The following is a 22,034-nucleotide window of genomic DNA, read 5'->3' as shown; positions in this document are numbered from 1 at the left end:
AGGTGTCTCCCTTTTAAGCACACCTGTCGCTGATTTGAAGTGATGTGTCAGCTGCTGATTGGCTCATATAAAAGACTCGGAAAAACTATTGAATTGTTTGACTTTACTTGTACACCAAATCCCAGACCACCCAAGACCCATGGAACACTTAGAGGGACCAAACTATATATGACATAAGACACCTAAACATAGATAACTAACTTAATAACCAAGTCCCTCATAATATTGAAATTAATCATAACTGTGTACAGTGCATTTGTAATTTCTGTGCTAATGAACAAACAGTATATTTGTTTATTAGATTTTTTTTAGTTTTCCATCTTCTTTTGCCTTCCAGATTATAAGCTCCATACAGGCAACAGCATCTTCTGCAGTGTCATGACCACACTCTGAAACAAAGTACAACAATGTAAGAAGTCACCCAAACATGTACAATTTCTGCTTTTAATAAGGATCTTTTATCATTTATTTTATTACGTAAAGCCAATATTTAATACAAAATAAAACCCACCACTCTCTTGGATGATCTTCCTAAGATATTCAGCTGTGAGGCTGTGTAGTGACAGTTTGTGAGGGGGACCAAGGCGATGGGGAAAAACCACAGATGTGTCCACCACCGTTCCATGTAGCAACTATGGGTAAAAGGAACATACCATCTAAGCTGGAGCACATTTTATACATTGAGATGTAAACTAGATTAAAATGTCTGGGACAATGGTTTAAAAAAAATAATTAGAATTTCTGCCAAAACCATGAGCAAATTAAGGGGGAATTTATTCCATCTCAGCTTCTTTGTTTTAAAAAAAAAAGTGTTCTCCAAGTGGTCAGTCAGAAGTGAGTTGCTCAAATGACCTTTGTAGAAAATATTGGTTGCAAAATATAGAACAGCATATCCCCACCCATTTCTCAACTTCATCTTTCAAAGGCTTTGAAATGTCTGCACATGTGAAAATAAAACACAATCTACATCCAAGCCTTATTACGTTCACTCCTAATACCTCCAAGAGTAATATAACCCATATATATTATGCCTCTTTTTCTTTGAAGGACCAGATACATTTTTTTCATGTTCACCTTGAGAACACACAGGTCTGTATCCAGACCATGACCAATCAGAATAGTATCAGCACTGATGAAGCTCAATAGAGTATCTTGGACGTCTTTGAGGGATTGGCAGTGTCCCGCCATATCCTCCTGACTGATCCCAGAAAACCTGTGAAGGATATGTACATGCACTGCTGAACAGTTCCTAACACTCATTTTCTCAAAGTACTGCAGTTCCATACCTTGTGTTATAATCGATGACTTCATTGTGAGGTCTCACAAAGGTGTCATACACAATCTGAAGACTGGAGTTTACCACTGTCACTCTGGACAACTCCAAACCATGAATGGTATAACACAGTGGTCCCCAAACTTTTTGACTCGAGGGCCACATTGGGTTTTAAAATTTGGCCGAGGGGCCGGGCCAGGAAGATATGGTGTGTTTGTGTGAACTAATGAATTACTATAAATTACACGCAAGATTTGACCTGTAACTTGTAACAAAGCAACGGCTCAACGTACAAATTGTTTTCCAAATGCATTAAATAATGATTGATTATCTACTGTCTTCTACTGTCCACAAGAGTCTTCTTCAGTGTGTCAAACACTTGCGCTTCCTGCTTGATTGGCCCCGGTGGCCGTTTGTGGTGAATTTTATTTTCTGCGCGCCATAGATTTTCTTGTGCGCAGAGGGAACAGTGGCCATCTCTTGGGGAAATGTGGGCATTACAGGCAAAAGGTAAAATGAACGGCCAGCCACAGTATCGTGAGTTTGAATCCCGACTCCAACTCTGCATGTCCTCCTTTCTCTCTCATAATTCCCCTTCCTTTCTTTCTCATTCCATCTACTGTCTAATAAAGCCTACGGCAAAAAAATAAAAATAAAATCTATATATATATTTTTAATATAACTTGGACAAGCTTGGCGGGCCGGATTGAAAGGCCCAGCGGGCAGATGTGGCCCGCGGGCCGTAGTTTGGGGACCACTGGTATAACACTATTCACAACCTTTTGATCTATTAGTACATGAACTTAAAGTATGCTGGAACCACCTGTCTCCATGGAGATGTTAGGGTTTTGCCTGGAAAATGGCATCAAACCAAAATATCTTGCAATAATTCAATTTCAGGTAATTTCTTTAACAGCTTTTTTTTTTTTAAAACATGCATTCTAGAGAGAGTAGGGTGGACTCCCAGATTCAACCGGTAATTTGGCCACCTACTGTTCTCCATAAATACAGACAGCCTTATTATGAAAAATTTGGTGCAACACACCAACATCTCCATGGAGACAAGCACGTGGTGGACCTTCCATCTGAAACGTTACATGGCGCACCTTTAAGTCAGGGCTGCAGAGGTATAGATCTTATCAAATGTACTTGTGACCACTGTAAAAGGGGCTCACCATTTCACAGTTCAAGGAGAAAACTCCAGCACAGAGTTTGTCTGCAGGATCTCTTGATGCAGTCGATACAAATCCCTCCATGCTTAAGGAACTACACACATGCAGCTAACAGATAAAAGCAGACAGGAGAACATGAAGCTTCAGGCCATTCAACAGACCATTCAACAGACTATACAACACCTGGAACAATTGGCAACCAGGTGACCCCATGACTCCCTGGCAGCAACTGTAGCGTGTCTCCACACCACCAGGCACTGGGGGGAAATGTATAGACATGGTCTTTGTCCAGTACACACTGTTGCAGTTTCAATACTATTGCCAGCAGGTATAGAGTTTACATCCAGGCTTACGCTCACCTTTATTTTCAACTCCCTTTCCATAGTGATAAGTGCACTCCTCCTTTCGAGTGTGTTTTCCAGTGCGACTCACAGAGTATGTAGCACCACAACGACAGCAGAGTTTCCGAAGGGCTGGAATAAAAAGAGGTTAACGGGTGTTTGAATATAATAAATGTATTTTAAGTACATATAGAAAATTGTTGTACTCTGATAGTAAATCAAATTGTGTCCCAGTCAAACATTTTAGTACAAACGTTTGAGATTTTTGGTTCCTTTACATCTAATTAATGTTGCCAATATGATCTCATAGGCTGTTGTCAAAAGCAGAAGGAAAAAATATATAGTATAAATAGTACAAAAAGACCCCTTAAAACTATGTAACATTTGCCAACAATGCCACTCATTACTTTGAGTGGAGGACTAGGGATAGGGTGCCTCCTGGTGGTAGCTTATGAGCATAGTGTTTGTGTGCACATACTGGAGGGTGACATTGAAACCATCCCGATAAGACAATTCAGCATTCCATAAGAAATGTGCTAAAATGTGTCAAATGGTCTTGAGGGTTAAGTACTGCACAAAAAATGGACAGTGAAAAGAAAAAAAAAAGGCCAAGTACAGAAATACTTATGTTTGAAAGAGATGACTAGAATAGAAACATATTACAAAAGCTAGCATATTTTAAAAGTGATGTATTAAAAGGACCTTAACTACAGGAGCTGGAGTTGAACATTGATGTGCGCCTGTGGCAGCCATGACAGGCCTGCGAGCCAGAGGAGGGATGATCACAGGCTGCGAAGTGCGTCTCTGGTGCATTTGTGCACTTGGATGACAACCATGTTCAACAGTGATTGGGTTTGTATATGCCGATGTAAAAGGTGTTAGCACTGAGCTAACAGGGACGGTGTTCACTTGGGTAATGCGAGTTAGCACTGAGCTAACAGGGATGGTGTTCACTTGGGTAATGGGAGTTAGCACTGAGCTAACAGGGATGGTGTACACTTGGGTAATGGGAGTTAGCACTGAGCTAACAGGGATGGTGTTCACTTGGGTAATGGGAGTTAGCACTGAGCTAACAGGGACGGTGTTCACTTGGGTAATGGGAGTTAGCACTGAGCTAACAGGGACGGTGTTCACTTGGGTAATGGGAGTTAGCACTGAGCTAACAGGGACGGTGTTCACTTGGGTAATGGGAGTTAGCACTGAGCTAACAGGGATGGTGTTCACTTGGGTAATGGGAGTTAGCACTGAGCTAACAGGGATGGTGTTCACTTGGGTAATGGGAGTTAGAACTGAGGCCACTCCAGAGCTGTTGGACACAGGGAAAGTCCCCTCTGGCAAGACCAAAATGTAAATTGTTGCCCACATCGATCACTGTAGCGCCCAAAGGAATATAACTGATGTATGGTGCTGGATTGAAATCAATATTCAAACGCGTATTGTTTTTCCAGGCAGTTCTGAAATCAACCTACAAAAGGAATCTACAATGTTAATGAGGGTGTCAACCTGCAGCAGTAAGATTTGAACGCCCTCACAAGCTGCGGTGACATTTCCTAAAGACAACTGCCTCCTAACCACGGCCCCCTTTGGCCCTTGTCACTGAAATCACCTGCCTCATTTTAATTGGGGAGGTTTCTGTCAACGAGTTTATTGCATGTAAAGTGCTTTGTCTGGCTTGAAAACCGTTAACAGTGTATTAGTTAGAATAAAAAGTAACAAAAAGAGAGAGCTGTGATATCACTGTATTTACATTTACATAATATTTTGTGCATGCAAAGATCAAAGGTCAGAACATATTGATGTAGTGTTGTAGAAAAAGCTTCAGTTGTAGTCATCTGGACTCAGAAAAAAAAAACGTTTCGACTCTCATCCAAGAGTCATTGTCAATAAGAGAATTTAGGTCGAGAACTCCGATATTTGTACTATTCTGTGGTAAGTCCAGCCCATTGGGCGGAGCCTTCCTGAAGTGGAAAGAGCTGTTTGTTTCAACCGAAACTTACCCTCTTTGTATCTACCGAGCTAGACTATTCAACCCTTTAATGGGCTATTAGTATCCTCTTTGTCTTTGTGAGACCCTGGCTCATCCACCCCGAGTACCTGATCAGCATCTAAATGTCCTGGTCCTCTAACTCTCCAGGGGTTCAATATTCCATTATAGATTACAGGAAGGTTGAATCTTAGCCCTCCATTTCTGTTTAAAGAAGGTCCTTTTTAACAAAAAATAGCTTCCTTAACTCCTCTTTCAAACCATCTTTTCTCCTTGCTTAAAATCTTCACCTCACCGTCTTCAAACGAGTGATTAGAGGCTTCAAGATGAAGACGCTCTGTGGTCCTGAACTTGTATTTCTTCTGTGCTGATCTTGTGCAGAGGCTGTTTAGTCTCTCCTATGTAAAGTTCTTTACAACTTTCTTCACTGCATTGGATAGCTTTTTTTACAATGGAACACGCCTGGACGAATGAGGGATTACACCGACATATTGCTGTAGTCTCAGCCTGGTCACAAAATAAAAGTAAATGAGTAACTTTCAACTTGAAAAAGTACAAATCCTTTTCTAGAATACACATTTGCATTGTCCCTATCAAATACATAAGGAACAAAGCAAATTGTCTATACTAAAAGTACCTTCATTCTAAAATGTTTCGATAAAGTTGACCTATGTAAACATTTTTTATACTGAACATTATTGTTATTGCACTGTTTGAACATTTTAAATGTACAATTTTGGTATTTATATATACACATTATCCTTTGGGTATAAAATCACAATGTATTTTCTATTGGCTGCAGTACACATCCATACATTTGCCATTACCTTTCCTCTATAAAAGTGTCAGTGCTGAGGGCCATTGTTATCTACTGTGCCACAGTGAATCGAGGTAAAAGGCAGAGTCCTGTTGTAACAGGTTAATGATTATACTTTTTCCAAGTTTGCTAGACAAAAGGTGATCAGAGAGAAGGTTTTTCACTATTCACGCTCGCCATGAAACTCTGCCTGTGCGCAGTGCTCCTTTCATTTCTGCCATGGACAATCAGCGGTGGAAAAATACTGGTGTGGTACACTGAAGGAAGCCACTGGATCAACATGAAGCCTGTGCTGGAGGAGCTGGTCCATCGGGGGCACCAGGTAACAGTCCTGACCCCCAGCACGTCCATGTATATGAACACCAGCGAGCAGGCACTTTTTGACTATGAGCCCTTTACAGTAGACTTTTCGCTGAAGGACATGGAGGACTACATGGAGGAGTTTCTTCAATTCTCCATGTACGAGATGGACCAAATGAACTACTTGCAGATTTACATGAGATTCATTGAACTCATGGAAACTGAGATGAAATATTCTTTGGGGTATTTGGACGGTGTGGTGAAATCTGAGAAGCTAATGAGCAAACTTAAAGCCGGCAAATATGATCTCCTGTTTTCTGACCCCATCTACCCGGGGAGTGAACTGGTTGCAGATATTTTGGGGATCCCCTTGGTTTTGTCTCTTCGCTTTTCTTTAGTGAATAATTGGGAGAGGCACTGTGGCCAGGTCCCTGCTCCACCCTCTTTTGTCCCAGGGGCCATGAGCAAGCTGACTGACAAGATGGGTTTCTCAGAGCGACTGTGGAACTTTCTCTACTACGCACTGAATGATGCAGTGTTAGATTTTACCTTTGGGTCAAAATTGGATAAATATTATACAGAGATCAAAGGTGAGAAGAAACACACAGTAAACAAGTCATAATTTAACAGTACTTTCCATAGCACTTTTGTATTTGTAACAGGTACGCAGACTAGTGCCTGTGAACTACTGGGCAAAGCAGACATCTGGCTCATAAGAACTTTCTGGGATTTTAATTTTCCACACCCTTTCCTTCCCAACTTTAAATATGTTGGTGGGATTCACTGCAGACCGGCTAAACCCTTAACTGAGGTAAAGTGAACTCTGTCTTCCTTTCTTCCTTCATTCATTAAGAGACGTAAGGACACTTAAACTATTGGCCTATTTAGGTATTTTGTTTTTTAATATATAAACTAAATGTCTATTCAAACAAATGCATTTTGGGATCTGTTTCAGTCTTACTTTGCAAGACCATGCACACACATTTTGGTCTGGTAAAATAATTGGAGCAATTTTCTGAAAAATATATGCTTTTCAGTTATTACCTCATTATGTCTGGATAATTTGTTTTAAATGTCATAATTCATGGTCTCATCAATCTTATATTTGTGTGGCTAGGCATTTTGTTTTTTATTATTATTAAAAGACAGTCCCCTAAATCAAGTGACCTCAACCACCTCAGTGACTTTCATACATGCATACATGGTAACCAGCTGCAAACATTCTTTGCATATTTTTCAACGGCGTCAATTAGATTTTACAGTATCAATCCAAGATAATTTAACTTGCCATTTGAGTTGTAACGTCCTCCGATGCACAGGATCTAGAAGAGTTTGTGCAGAGCTCAGGAGATGCTGGTATCGTTGTCTTTACACTCGGATCCATGATCAACAACATTACTGCAGAAAAAGCCAACATGATTGCCTCAGGCCTTGCTCAGGTCCCGCAGAAGGTAAGACAAAAAATGCTTGATTAAAATGGAATGTTTTGAAAGCGTGACATTTTTGTAAAATGTGTAAAATGAATCTGTGAGACCACATGCCTGAAATAAATGAACATGTATGAATGAAACGGTCTATGCTAATTTTCATATCAGGTGGTTTGGAGATACAGTGGAAAGAAACCTGAAACTCTGGGTGCCAACACAAGAATTTCCAACTGGATCCCTCAGAATGACCTCCTTGGTAATCTATTTTAACTCATTTGAAATTGCAATAAGCCCTTAATATGTTCAATTTCTTACATTAAATGGTGTAAGTGTAACTTTTCCGGTGGAGGGTGCACCATCTGTTTGACTCTATGGACATATTATTGCCTGGAATGTTTCATATTATAGCATTGAGTAAATCCATATTCCAAGGAAATAAACAGCTGGCAAAAGTTACATACACCTTTAAAACGCCACTTGAGTCTATATCGCAGGAATAACCTTATTCAAATGTTCTCAAAATGTGTGGTTCAAACAGGTCATTCCAAGACTAAAGCTTTTATCACTCATGGTGGTACAAATGGCATCTATGAGGCCATCTACCATGGTGTCCCTATGGTGGGGCTCCCAATGTTTGCTGACCAACCGGACAACATGGTCCATATGGTGGAAAAGGGTGCTGCAATTTCTTTGGAGTTTAACTTTATGACGACAGAAAATCTAAGAGATGCCATCAACACCGTCATCAACGACAAATCGTAAGTTGCAATGTGGCTCTTTTTTATCATCAAATTAAAACTCTCAAGTTGATGGCAAATCTTTATTTCCATCTAGTTATAAAGCAAATGCCTTGCGACTGTCAACTATCCACCACGACAGACCCATAAGTCCTCGAGATGAAGCTGTATTCTGGATTGAGTTTACAATGAGAAACAAAGGGGCCAAGCATCTAAGAGTGGAGGCTCACAATCTTACCTGGTACCAGTACCACTGTCTGGACGTGGCCGCTTTCCTATTGTCTGTTGTACTGCTTTTCCTTTATCTTTTACTCAAGATGTGCAAGATTTGTTTGTGGAAATGCTGCAGCAGAAAGGTAGGAAAAACAAAAGCAGAATAATTTGCTTTCTCTACTTTAAATATTGTGATATGATTAAGGTACATTCTTAAGCCTGTTTAAGTTGAGTGGCAATGTAAATAATATTTGTGCTCGATTGTAACGCTCACCGTCTTGTATTCCAATTACAGAAGGTTAGGTGTCTCCCTTTTAAGCACACCTGTCGCTGATTTGAAGTGATGTGTCAGCTGCTGATTGGCTCATATAAAAGACTCGGAAAAACTATTGAATTGTTTACTTTACTTGTACACCAAATCCCAGACCACCCAAGACCCATGGAACACTTAGAGGGAACAAACTATATATGACATAAGACACCTAAACATAGATAACTAACTTAATAACCAAGTCCCTCATAATATTGAAATTAATCATAACTGTGTACAGTGCATTTGTAATTTCTGTGCTAATGAACAAACAGTATATTTGTTTATTAGATTTTTTTTAGTTTTCCATCTTCTTTTGCCTTCCAGATTATAAGCTCCATACAGGCAACAGCATCTTCTGCAGTGTCATGACCACACTCTGAAACAAAGTACAACAATGTAAGAAGTCACCCAAACATGTACAATTTCTGCTTTTAATAAGGATCTTTTATCATTTATTATATTACGTAAAGCCAATATTTAATACAAAATAAAACCCACCACTCTCTTGGATGATCTTCCTAAGATATTCAGCTGTGAGGCTGTGTAGTGACAGTTTGTGAGGGGGACCAAGGCGATGGGGAAAAACCACAGATGTGTCCACCACCGTTCCATGTAGCAACTATGGGTAAAAGGAACATACCATCTAAGCTGGAGCACATTTTATACATTGAGATGTAAACTAGATTAAAATGTCTGGGACAATGGTTTAAAAAAAATAATTAGAATTTCTGCCAAAACCATGAGCAAATTAAGGGGGAATTTATTCCATCTCAGCTTCTTTGTTTTAAAAAAAAGTGTTCTCCAAGTGGTCAGTCAGAAGTGAGTTGCTCAAATGACCTTTGTAGAAAATATTGGTTGCAAAATATAGAACAGCATATCCCCACCCATTTCTCAACTTCATCTTTCAAAGGCTTTGAAATGTCTGCACATGTGAAAATAAAACACAATCTACATCCAAGCCTTATTACGTTCACTCCTAATACCTCCAAGAGTAATATAACCCATATATATTATGCCTCTTTTTCTTTGAAGGACCAGATACATTTTTTTCATGTTCACCTTGAGAACACACAGGTCTGTATCCAGACCATGACCAATCAGAATAGTATCAGCACTGATGAAGCTCAATAGAGTATCTTGGACGTCTTTGAGGGATTGGCAGTGTCCCGCCATATCCTCCTGACTGATCCCAGAAAACCTGTGAAGGATATGTACATGCACTGCTGAACAGTTCCTAACACTCATTTTCTCAAAGTACTGCAGTTCCATACCTTGTGTTATAATCGATGACTTCATTGTGAGGTCTCACAAAGGTGTCATACACAATCTGAAGACTGGAGTTTACCACTGTCACTCTGGACAACTCCAAACCATGAATGGTATAACACTATTCACAACATTTTGATCCATTAGTACATGAACTTAAAGTATGCTGTATACAAGTCTGCTGGAACCACCTGTCTCCATGTAGATGTTAGGGTTTTGCCTGGAATATGGCATCAAACCAAAATATCTTGCAATAAATAAATTTCAGGTAATTTCTTATTTCTCTCTCTCTCAAAAAAAATAAATAAAAAGTTGTTAAAAACATGCATTCTAGAGAGAGTAGGGTCAACTCCCAGATTCAACCGGTAATTTGGCCACCTACTGTTCTCCATAAAGACACATAATATGCCTTATTGTGAAACATTTGGTGCAACACACCAACATCTCCATGGAGACAAGCACGTGGTGGACCTTCCATCTGAAACGTTACATGGCGCACCTTTAAGTCAGGGCTGCAGAGGTATAGATCTTATCAAATGTACTTGTGACCACTGTAAAAGGGGCTCACCATTTCACAGTTCAAGGAGAAAACTCCAGCACAGAGTTTGTCTGCAGGATCTCTTGATGCAGTCGATACAAATCCCTCCATGCTTAAGGAACTACACACATGCAGCTAACAGATAAAAGCAGACAGGAGAACATGAAGCTTCAGGCCATTCAACAGACCATTCAACAGACTATACAACACCTGGAACACTTGGCAACCAGGTGACCCCATGACTCCCTGGCAGCAACTGTAGCGTGTCTCCACACCACCAGGCACTGGGGGGAAATGTATAGACATGGTCTTTGTCCAGTACACACTGTTGCAGTTTCAATACTATTGCCAGCAGGTATAGAGTTTACATCCAGGCTTACGCTCACCTTTATTTTCAACTCCCTTTCCATAGTGATAAGTGCACTCCTCCTTTCGAGTGTGTTTTCCAGTGCGACTCACAGAGTATGTAGCACCACAACGACAGCAGAGTTTCCGAAGGGCTGGAATAAAAAGAGGTTAACGGGTGTTTGAATATAATAAATGTATTTTAAGTACATATAGAAAATTGTTGTACTCTGATAGTAAATCAAATTGTGTCCCAGTCAAACATTTTAGTACAAACGTTTGAGATTTTTGGTTCCTTTACATCTAATTAATGTTGCCAATATGATCTCATAGGCTGTTGTCAAAAGCAGAAGGAAAAAATATATAGTATAAATAGTACAAAAAGACCCCTTAAAACTATGTAACATTTGCCAACAATGCCACTCATTACTTTGAGTGGAGGACTAGGGATAGGGTGCCTCCTGGTGGTAGCTTATGAGCATAGTGTTTGTGTGCACATACTGGAGGGTGACATTGAAACCATCCCGATAAGACAATTCAGCATTCCATAAGAAATGTGCTAAAATGTGTCAAATGGTCTTTAGGGTTAAGTACTGCACAAAAAATGGACAATGAAAAAAAAAAAAAAAAAGGCCAAGTACAGAAATACTTATGTTTGAAAGAGATGAAAGTTTGTTTTTATAGTGCTCTTTTTACAGCCCTTCACCGTCTTAAGTTCAATACACTCATTTTGATCACCAAAACAAGCTACACTTTTGAGCTGTGAAACCCATGGGACCAAATGTCTGACTTACGGTCTGAGATGTTTTTTTTGTTGTCTGCAAAAAGAATGGCACTTCCAGGTTTTTCTGGATTCTGGAGTGGAAAGTTGCTCTCAATCAGCATTTCCTCAGTCAAAACATAGTCCTTTAAACGCTCGTACAACATTATGGCTCCTGTCGGATAAAAGTAAATGACTTAAACAATATGTTCCTCATAATTATCTGGGGTCTAACCTTTTCCATTCAGTAGACTGGGGTTCAATGGGATGTTGCCCTTTATCTTTTGACCAGTTTGATGGTTGTCTGCAACAGGTTCACATATTTGATTACATTCCAGCTGGTATTTTCTTCCACTTTACAGTCCCTCGTAAAGACACCTCACCTTCAACAGTTCCACAACTTTGGTTTCTCAGTCTCTTCAATGCATTCACTGAAACACTCAGATATTTCAACTTGTTCGCACTACGATTATAGACAGTCCTTTCTTCAGCAAGAGCCTTAAAAATGTGTCAAATTTCAGGTTTCTAAAGAAGAGGGCTTCAAGTGAACTTGCCAACTGACCTTCTGAAATGCTTCAGTCACATTAGTTGTGGTTTTGAGGAACTCTTCAGTAAACTTGTTCACATAACTCTGTCTGATGTCATGAGGCACTTTGACGGTCTCACGTTGCTGCTTCAATTTACGTTTAGCAGCTCCTGGCTATAGGTAGAATCATGAAAGAAACGTATTACAAAAGCTAGCATATCGATTTTAAAAGTGATGTATTAAAAAGGACCTTAACTACAGGAGCTGGAGTTGAACATTGATGTGCGCCTGTGGCAGCCATGACAGGCCTGCGAGCCAGAGGAGGGATGATCACAGGCTGTGAAGTGCGTCTCTGGTGCATTTGTGCACTTGGATGACAACCATGTTCAACAGTGATTGGGTTTGTATATGCCGATGTAAAAGGTGTTAGCACTGAGCTAACAGGGACGGTGTTCACTTGGGTAATGGGAGTTAGCACTGAGCTAACAGGGACGGTGTTCACTTGGGTAATGGGAGTTAGCACTGAGCTAACAGGGATGGTGTTCACTTGGGTAATGGGAGTTAGCACTGAGCTAACAGGGATGGTGTTCACTTGGGTAATGGGAGTTAGAACTGAGGCCACTCCAGAGCTGTTGGACACAGGGAAAGTCCCCTCTGGCAAGACCAAATGTAGATTGTTGCCCACATCGATCACTGTAGCGCCCAAAGGAATATAACTGATGTATGGTGCTGGATTGGATAAGGAATGACATGCAATAATTAGGAATACATCAACGTCAATGCTCCTTTTTTCATCTTTAAACTGCATTTTCTTTCCTGCATATTAAACATGTTTACCTTTCAACAAAGATGTGTAATTTAAATACATTTATTCATAGATATTTTTCTAGAGTTACTCAGATCTGTATCACTTAAGATTTGTTTTATTTATTATATTAAACTCTGAGTTAGCAGTGTCCAAGTAATTCCCCTAGTGGATCAATTAAGTTCAAGGTAAAGCTTAAAGAAAGGAAAAATAGCCTTTTAAGTAAATTACTGTCCACATATGTAAAAAGACAAATAGTGAAACTTTGAAAACCAAAAAACAGTGGAAACAACCGTCCAAGTTTACCTGGCTTTGTTTGGACAGAACATGGAGAGCTTTGTGTCCGTTGGGGCTGAGGCTGCACTTTGCAAATCGAAGCCTGCCCCGCCTTGACGGACGCGCTCAGATCAGAAGCCCACTGCTCCACTTTGCGGATCATGGGCGGTGCAGGGGCCTGAGAAGCCGAGGACACTGGTACACGGAGGGGAACAAGAACCTGGGGCTCTGGTCGAACCTTTGCCATGGGCTGCTACAAAAAACAACATACATTTCATCAAACGTGAAGAATTGAAAGTACATTTTGTATACTTACCTCTGAGACTTTGGTTTCATGCGCAACCCTCTTCTTTCCTGGTACAGCTTGCAATTGCAAATTGACATCTACTTTTGCTGCCTCTGCGTTACGAGCCTAATGTAAAAGTAAAGCCTGTATTATTTTCTGTTGCCAGGCATCGATCACGATAGCCCTGTGCCATTCACTTACATGCTCGGGGAGGGGTTCGGACAGCATTTCCTCACCATTTGCCTCCATAAAAATTCTGTAACATTCCTCGTCTGGATCGCTCTCCGACACATCCAAGTCCGAGTAGTTTAGTTCATCCTCAGAACTGTTGTCAATCAATATAAGGTCTTCCTTTTGAGGGGACACTTGCTGGTCACTCTGGACAGCGCTGCATGACAACTTTGAGGCTGTCAAAATATCCTTAGGTTCACAAAGGCTGCCAACAAACATTATCTGTGGTTGCGCCGGTGCGATTGGTTGATTCTGCTCGTGCTTTACATTTGGCAGATATGGAGAATCAGCAGCGGCCATTTTGTTACCAGGAGGTTCAGGTTTCTGGGTCCGACTTGTTGGGGTCTTGTTTACTGGGGCCGCCATTGTGGAGGAGTTTCTATCACGTGGCGTTTTCCTTTGTTCACAAGGTTGTGGTGGGTTTGGATTATTATATTTAGACATATGTTGAGTCATTTTAACAAAAATGTTTTCATCATTCGGTATGAAGTTATTGCTTGTATCATTTTTTGAAGATATGGGATTTGAGGGTTTCAGACTTTGTTCAACGGTTTTGCTTTTTCCACCAACATTTGCAGAGGCCAAGTGTGAATTATTATTGGACAGAGAGTCTGGAACATTTTTTGTTTTGGCAGGGGAGGGCGTGAGGTCGATTATTAAAATGTTTTCATCTTCATTTGAGTCAGAATGCTCCGGACACACTACTGGAAGTGGAGGGATTTGTACATTTGGGGTTTTTTGATTTTGTGTAGATTGTTCCCTTTTTGAACAGTGCCCATTTTTAGTTTTGTGCCCTTTATTTGATGAGCAGTAGGACCGCAGATCAGAGGAGAAATTGGAAAGAGGGTCATACTCCAAATCAGTCCTAGGCTTTGAGCTGTCAAGGATGTACTTCTTTGGTTTGGCACGTGGTTCTGAAGAAGATGCGTCCGATGACTCTCGGGCTACATTTTTACTTCTCGCCACAGACGTGGAGCGGGAGGAGTTGGTCCTTTCAGATACCTGGTTCATCTGGTAGTGTGAAAGTCTCCTTTGCTCTTCCTCAACTTGGTGCTTCACATTTTCAATCTCCCGGTTTATCCGCTCAAGTTCTTGGAGGCATTCGTCAGTGGCCTCTTCAGTAGCTGCAACAACAAATAGCATTTTGCCAACATTAACGGACACAAGTCACACAGCTGAATCCAACTGAATCCAACTGATATAGCAATAGTCAAATGTGGCTGGGCTAATGTTGCACTGTTGGGGGTAAGATAAATGTTACCACATTTTAGGGACTTTATTTTACTTTTGTTTACACTTTGTTGTTGGGTTGTAGTAAAAGTCAGGCGTTTGTGATCAGTTCTGGTTAAGTTTAAGGCCTGATTGCTGCATTAAAGCTGGGGTACCACTCCCCCCTCATAATTGTAAGTACATTCTGTTTCTTCTACAACAGAAAGAGTGTTGTTAATTCAAATATGACCTCCACGCACTGTCTTGATCCAATTATGAAATATTTTAGCTTTTTAAAACTTGAAGAAAAAAAAACAAAAACAAATGATGCATGAATACTAATGATGTGCCAAAGGCTTTTTGAGAGCCAAGAATGTTTAAAAACCTCCTTCCTTCAGTATTTGACAATATTTTCAGATTAGCACCATAGTTAGATTAGGGCCTTGTTTTCAGATATAGGTTATGGATACATTTTCGAAGATATATTTAAAATGTGATAATAAAACAGGGCTGTGAGAACATAAGCCTTTTCCCACACGTTTTAAGAAACAAGGGGAAACTAACCTTTCAGATCCACCGTGGATTCTCCCGACACGTCACGCGGGGGCCTTCCCTGTTCTCCATGTTTGAACACACAATGAGGTCGTTCACAAAGCCCACGCTCAAATAAATAACATTTTATATGCGCAAAAAGGCGACTTGAGGGGAACATTAGCAAAATTACAGTTTTAGCTCCAAGATGATGTCAAATCTTTTTGGGGTGAACCAAAATGTCCCCACTTAAAGCCAAGCAACCGTTATTTTAATAGATCTATGCGAACAACAGGTGTGTTACGTCAGTGACGTAAACGGTACATTCCCGCCAAAAGTGTAAATCGTTATTCTTATTATTATGTCAATACTAAAGCTGTAAATAAATATCAAGTGCTAAAAGTATGAAGCTGGAGTTTGTATTACATTAAAATATTATAAATGTGTTTGTGACTATTTATGTAGAGTTCATGGTGAAAGTGACGCAATTACCCTGATGATTTGGTAAATAGTTATCACTTATCTACTGTAATAACTGTGGGAAAGGTGGGGGAAAGTATGATCAGATCATTTCTACGTTTGAAGTGAGTTTGAGCCAAATAAATAAATACAAATGTTAGTGTGACCTTTTGGCCAGTAGGGGGCAACATTACGCAAATAACTAAGTGCCGCCTTTTCGACAAAACAAGAGGAAGAGAAGCCTCGTCGTGGTCACAACAAAACAAGACAGAAACTTAAAAACTGTCATTCTGTGATTACAACTTTGTCAGCCATTTATTTTTGCTGTTAAAGACATCAGTTTATCAAATGGAGAGTGAGGTGGAGGAGGACGAAGCAGCGTGGGATACTCCCTGTCCAAGCCCTGTTCCCTTCTCTTCATTGGGTAAATTATAACGCTAAATTATTAACTGTGTTTTTTGTCAGTTCCCAATTGTTGTGTGTGTGTGTGTGTGTGTGTGTGTGTGTGTGTGTGTGTGTGTGCGTGTGCGTGTGCGTGCGTGTGCGTGTGCGTGTGCGTGCGCGTGCGTGTGCGTGTGCGTGTGTGTCATTCAGAATTGACTTCTTCAGCTCCCCACAAAGTCATTCTGCACTTCGACATGGATTGTTTCTATGCTCAAGTAGAAATGATCAGAAACCCAGCCCTAAGAACTGTGCCTTTAGGTAAAGTCACTGCATACAATGTTTATTTAGCTGCGTTAATTAAACCAGAATTGATCATCTATGTGATTTTTCTTCAGGTATACAACAAAAGTACATAATTGTCACATGTAATTATGTGGCCAGAGAGCAAGGGGTCACGAAACTGATGTCTGTCACTGAGGCCAAAGAAAAGTGTCCCGAGCTGGTCCTGGTGAAGGGAGAAGACCTGACACACTACAGAGAAATGTCCTACAAAGTAACAGGTGAGCTACAGTGTATTTTAACCTCTCGTGTGTCATTAACCGCCCAGCCATAAACATTTGTGTGTGTTTTCTTCTGCATCAATAAGATAGACTGAACATTGCTTATCAGATAATTAAACAGCTTTTTATTTCCACATTGATGGGTTTCAGTCTCCTGTTTGTAAGCAACACTTTGAGGACATCTCACCTTTTTAAAAATATATATCATTTTATTTAAAGTTTGTACTATATTTTACAATATTTTGTTCAAATGTGTAAACGAATAACTTACCTTTTCTCGAGCCCATTTATAATTTGTCATATTTATGTTCCTGATCTTGTGTCGCTTAACTTCCCCTGTACCTGAACAAAGTTTATTTTCTCTATATTGTTTTTGCTTTCTCAGAACATTATCTTTCCCACAGGTCAGAGTGACTAGAACAGATAAGAGTGTTGTTTCTTATCATCTTGTTTACATTGTTGTATTATAAAAACAAAAACAGTATACTGTAATTTGACAGTTTAGATATATCCTAGTGATGTTTAAATGTATTATTTTTTATCTGTTTTGTTCTCTATTAGAATTGCTTGTTTCTTTCTGTCTGTTGGTCGAGAGGCTTGGATTTGATGAGAACTTTATGGACATCACTAAGATAGTGGAAGGACGGCTTCAACAAACTAAAACCTGTTCATTTAAAGGTCATGTCTACAATAATAGCTGTACGTATGTAAATAATTCAAATACACTGTTAATAAAGTCAGTTAGAAATTTTCTATGGGCATAAAATGTAAATATGTTAAATTCCATTATAATTAGATGTTCTTTTTTTACTTAGTTTCAGAAGACAAAGCTAGGACCTACCCATGGCTGGCTGTAGGTTCTCATGTTGCAGCAGAGTTAAGAGAAGCCATCCACTGTAGACTGGGCCTCACCGGTTGTGCTGGAATTGCAACAAATAAGCTACTTGCGAAACTCGTGTCAGGCACCTTCAAACCCAACCAACAAACCACTCTGTTGCCAGAAGATGTAAGCAACATCATGGGTAGCTTGAGCAGTATACGCAAGGTTCCAGGTACAGCTGTAACTCTTTATGACCAACCATTATAGAACTGCTCAGAAAAAACATATTGTCAATATAATTGTATGTCCTCTCAGGTATAGGGCATCAAACGGCTAAGAGGCTTCAGGCTCTAGGAGTGTCCAGCATTAAGGACTTGGAGCTTTTCCCTCTGGACAGTTTGGCGAGAGAGTTTGGACAGCCTAGTGCAAGGCGACTGAAGAACCTCGCCATTGGCACTGATGACTCAACTGTTACTCCAACTGGGCCACCACAGGTGTGGAAAATGAGTATCAAAAACCCTGTTGTATTTATTTCACTGATGTTTTTGTGTCTGTTTAGTCACTTAGTGATGAGGACTCTTTTAAGAAAATTTCATCAACCAAAAACATTGTTGAAAAGATTCATGAACTACTGACAAGTCTAATTGAGAGGTGCGTACTTTTCCCTTTGTTTACTTTTCGACTATTGACTGGTGTTGCTTCCTTTTTTTCTTTGTTCCCCCAACATCAGAATGCACATTGATGGACGGTCACCACAGACTTTGAGGCTAACAATCCGGAGATACTCTGCAACAAACAAATGGTTCAGTCGAGAAAGTCGACAGAGCCCTATCCCAAACCATATTGGTCAGAAAATTGTTACTGGTAAGGCTGGACCTAATCAGTCTGGTATAATTCTAACAACTTATGCTCACAGAATATATTTTCTTTCTTTTCTTTTTTCAATTTCATGTCATTTTCTGTGTTTTAGGCCACATTGATGATGCAATAATTCAGCTGAAACCCTTAGCTATGAAGCTTTTTCATAAGATGGTGGACACTAATAAGGCTTTCCATCTTACCCTCATCAATGTGTGCTTTAGTAACCTACAGACTAAAGCCTCTGCCTCTGGAAAAAGCTCCTTAATGTCTTTCTTCAAACAAAGTCCATCTCCAAGAAAGACCAACACCAACATAGCACATGATCAGGTAAATGCTCATATACGACAAGACAACATGGAAGAATCTCACATGAAAGGAGTTTCCTGCTTTTAGCTTGTTTAGTAATGCCATATTATAAAACATTCAAATACAACTTGTTTTATTGTATGTATTTCTTCTTATGAAAGTAAAACAAATATGTGCTTCTGTCTTTAGGGTGATTCAAATTCCAGTGGAGGAAGATGTAATGTGTATAAATCCAACCCACACAATTCTACCACACAACAAACCCCAAAGGAAAAAGTAACACTTAATTTCCAACCAGCGAAGTGTGGCCTTACTAGAACAGCAGACTCTTTGACCGTACATTCACTTGGCCCGAACGCCGTTTCAGAATGGAGAGAATCAAGTAGTCCTGAGAAAAGTCAGTTGCCTCCAAATGTTGATGGAGAAGTATTTAGATGTCTTCCTCAAGAAATCCAGAATGAACTAATGTCTTCAAACACCTCCACAGACTCTATATATAAAAATAAAATAGACACTTTCCCTGAAATGCACTCACTGAAAAGACCAACAACGGAACATTTCCGAGGGCCCTCAGCCTCTATTTCTGGAGACTTCGAAAAGAACACCAGCTTGTCATTGGCGGGATCATCTGATGCAAAGATCCCAGGAAATATAGACCCGACAGTGTTTGCACAACTCCCACCAGAACTTCAAAAGGAGTTGATGGCGGATTGGAGGCAAGAAAAGCCCATTTTAAAGGCACCTTCCTCAAAAAAAATTACAAAAAATGTGACTACCAAAGAAAAAAGACCTACAGGGAAAGGTAGCCAATCAAACAATCTGCTGAAATATTTCAAACCTAACTAGAGTCAGTTCCTTTAGTTTGGAATTGTGTTATGAAGATATTTAGATTTTTGATACCACTGAAAAGTCTCTACTCAATATTATCTTGATTTATTTTTACTATTTGGAATATTTTTTTATATTACATCAAGATTGTACATTCAGGGCACATTTGTTAACTTTTACATTGACTGTATGTTCTGTTTAAAAAAGGTGAAAGAAACCTTCCTGTTGCTGGTGGGATTATTTAGTTGAGCCTCTTGCAGTCCTGGTTGGAAGAAGGAGGAGCCCCCTTTACACATACTGTATTATTTTCTCATTCAGTCACAATCCATCCATTCAAAGCATTAGAGGCCACAAGAAATTCCGTTTAACTTGAGGTCTGTGAACACACAGCTGCTAGTCTCCACAATTCCAACAAATACACTTCAAGTCACCTAATTATCATTATATTTCCTTTGGTCAAAAAAAGAGAATAGAAAACTACAAATGTCCTAATATCCATAAGGAGTCACATTTTAAGAGACCCAAACTGCAAATGAACCAACACAGTAGAGTGATCTGATTGGTTTCATGCAGTGTTCAATAAGGGAGCTCTTTCTTTCTGCTAAACTGGTTGTTTTTTTACTCAGAAAAGGCATTTGACCGCTCATGTGGAATCCAGATTAAGTCATGTGCTAGTCTTTCCCGGATCAGCAGCCAGAGCTGTCCACCAAAGCTGTTATGATCATTCGGTAATGGTGGGAATGAAAATGGTCTTGTTGTCTGCTTTGATCAAACTTGGTCAAGTAATATCTAAGACTGAGCATCTAAAGGAATAATGGCTGATTGTGACTATGACTATCTCATCAAACTTCTCGCACTTGGAGATTCTGCAGTTGGAAAGACCTCCTTTCTCTACAGATACACCGACATCAAGTTCAACCACAAGTTTACTACTACTGTCGGAATAGACTTCAGGGAAAAAAGAGTGGTGAGTGACAATACGATTTTCCTTTGTAGACAATGTTTTTACAGTAAATATTATACATATGGATTATGCACTGTAGATATATACAGGGACAGGAGCTGACGGAATCACTGAAAGAAACTTTAGGGTGCATCTTCAGCTTTGGGATACGGCAGGACAAGAAAGGTGATTATATATCTATACATGTGCTATATATGTTGCATTATATATAATCCACATATGTATTATATATACGTTGGATTATATATAATACATATTATATATGTTGAATTATATATAATATCATGTATGTGTATTTGATATATTACATTATATATATATATATATATATATATATATATATATATATATCCTTGAAAATAATTGTAATATTTTAATCCACAGATTTCGCAGCCTAACAACAGCATTTTTTAGAGATGCAATGGGGTTTTTACTGATGTTTGATTTAACTAACCAGCAAAGCTTTCTCAACGTCAGAAACTGGATGAGTAAGTGCTATATTTTACTGTAAGTTTGTACCAATGTTTGAGCAGTGTTTATAAAGTGTCGACTTGTCTAATTATGTCATATGGATTTTCTTTGTGTATTAGGTCAGCTTCAGGCAAATGCATACTGTGATAGTCCAGACATAGTGCTGGTGGGAACTAAAGCTGACCTCCTTGACAGGAGAAACGTTCACACCAGGCAGGCCCGGGATTTGGCTGACCGATACAGGTGAGCTGCTCCACAGGATTCTCAGATACAATCTACTCTGACCATGATGCCTGTGCTCCAGTCTTAATTTCATTCAAATAGATACATGAAACACACAATGAGCAATTCCACTTCCCATATTCACCTGGTTTTGCGCATTCTCTGTTGCAACCATAGTTACGCTCACCCCTATTAATGGTCAACACTAGATGGTGCTAATGATCTGTGTTGAACGCTGTAGACCACACTAAACATTACACAACGTTGCAATCTAAATATATATATATATATGTATGTATGTATGTATGTATATATATGTATGTATGTATATATGTATGTATATATGTATGTATGTATGTATATATGTATGTATATATGTATGTATATATGTATGTATATATGTATGTATATATGTATGTATATATGTATGTATATATGTATGTATATATGTATATATATGTATATATATGTATATATATGTATATATATGTATATATATGTATATATATATATGTATTTGCACTGCTGTTTAATTGTAACACAAATTTTCCTCATGTTCTTGAGTATCCCCTACTTTGAGACGAGTGCAGTGACGGGTGCCGATGTGGACAAAGCTGTGACCACTCTTTTGGGGCTCGTTATGAAAAGAATGGAGCAGAGCAGTGGGCACCATGGTGGGCACGCATCAGAGCCAAACGGCAGCCCCGCAACAAGTCACGAGGTGGAAGCTGCAACCTCAAGGAAATGTTGCTAACTATTTGTGCACTAACTAATCCTATATTCAGAAGTAAACAACCCAAATGATCATG

The 22,034-nt window shown here is 39.5% G+C and overlaps 5 protein-coding genes across 5 annotated transcripts; 3 read left to right on the top strand and 2 right to left on the bottom strand.

Moving 5' to 3' along the window:
• Positions 1-88: 88 nt before the first annotated feature.
• LOC140347453 (putative exonuclease GOR) lies at positions 89-1,438 on the bottom strand. The gene is made up of 4 exons (XM_072433889.1): positions 1,287-1,438; positions 1,075-1,213; positions 512-632; positions 89-389 (listed from the first exon to the last, which is right to left on the bottom strand). Exons 1-4 carry the CDS (start codon positions 1,436-1,438, stop codon positions 298-300), a joined length of 504 nt encoding a protein of 167 aa, XP_072289990.1. The 3' UTR covers positions 89-297.
• A 4,315-nt stretch (positions 1,439-5,753) lies between these two features.
• LOC140347005 (UDP-glucuronosyltransferase 2A1-like) lies at positions 5,754-8,467 on the top strand. Its single transcript, XM_072433312.1, has 6 exons — positions 5,754-6,477; positions 6,550-6,698; positions 7,207-7,338; positions 7,483-7,570; positions 7,853-8,072; positions 8,149-8,467. Exons 1-6 carry the CDS (start codon positions 5,766-5,768, stop codon positions 8,429-8,431), a joined length of 1,584 nt encoding a protein of 527 aa, XP_072289413.1. The 5' UTR covers positions 5,754-5,765; the 3' UTR covers positions 8,432-8,467.
• A 300-nt stretch (positions 8,468-8,767) lies between these two features.
• Positions 8,768-15,554, bottom strand: LOC140347247 (uncharacterized). The gene is made up of 16 exons (XM_072433627.1): positions 15,384-15,554; positions 13,581-14,734; positions 13,410-13,505; positions 13,124-13,346; positions 12,263-12,741; positions 12,049-12,186; positions 11,870-11,984; positions 11,722-11,790; positions 11,521-11,661; positions 10,768-10,881; positions 10,592-10,665; positions 10,412-10,516; positions 9,849-9,964; positions 9,637-9,775; positions 9,076-9,196; positions 8,768-8,953 (listed from the first exon to the last, which is right to left on the bottom strand). The coding sequence occupies exons 1-16, from the start codon at positions 15,529-15,531 to the stop codon at positions 8,862-8,864; spliced, it is 3,324 nt and encodes a 1,107-aa protein (XP_072289728.1). The 5' UTR covers positions 15,532-15,554; the 3' UTR covers positions 8,768-8,861.
• Positions 15,555-16,030: 476 nt separating this feature from the next.
• poli (polymerase (DNA directed) iota) lies at positions 16,031-19,739 on the top strand. Its single transcript, XM_072433973.1, has 10 exons — positions 16,031-16,233; positions 16,404-16,511; positions 16,589-16,753; positions 17,315-17,452; positions 17,569-17,805; positions 17,889-18,067; positions 18,133-18,224; positions 18,304-18,437; positions 18,544-18,761; positions 18,930-19,739. Exons 1-10 carry the CDS (start codon positions 16,158-16,160, stop codon positions 19,584-19,586), a joined length of 2,004 nt encoding a protein of 667 aa, XP_072290074.1. The 5' UTR covers positions 16,031-16,157; the 3' UTR covers positions 19,587-19,739.
• A 451-nt stretch (positions 19,740-20,190) lies between these two features.
• On the top strand, positions 20,191-21,998 carry LOC140347511 (ras-related protein Rab-27B-like). Its single transcript, XM_072433978.1, has 5 exons — positions 20,191-20,535; positions 20,612-20,697; positions 20,917-21,020; positions 21,123-21,246; positions 21,790-21,998. The coding sequence occupies exons 1-5, from the start codon at positions 20,383-20,385 to the stop codon at positions 21,977-21,979; spliced, it is 657 nt and encodes a 218-aa protein (XP_072290079.1). The 5' UTR covers positions 20,191-20,382; the 3' UTR covers positions 21,980-21,998.
• The last annotated feature ends 36 nt before the right edge of the window (positions 21,999-22,034 follow it).

This window comes from Eucyclogobius newberryi, unplaced genomic scaffold (genome assembly GCF_026437365.1).
Source record: "Eucyclogobius newberryi isolate DKJ021-1_F unplaced genomic scaffold, fEucNew1.0.hap1 SCAF_6, whole genome shotgun sequence".
In the NCBI taxonomy this organism is placed as follows: Eukaryota; Metazoa; Chordata; class Actinopteri; order Gobiiformes; family Gobiidae; genus Eucyclogobius; species Eucyclogobius newberryi.
Note: the sequence above shows the minus strand (reverse complement) of the source record. Positions and strands in the feature narration are given on the sequence as shown.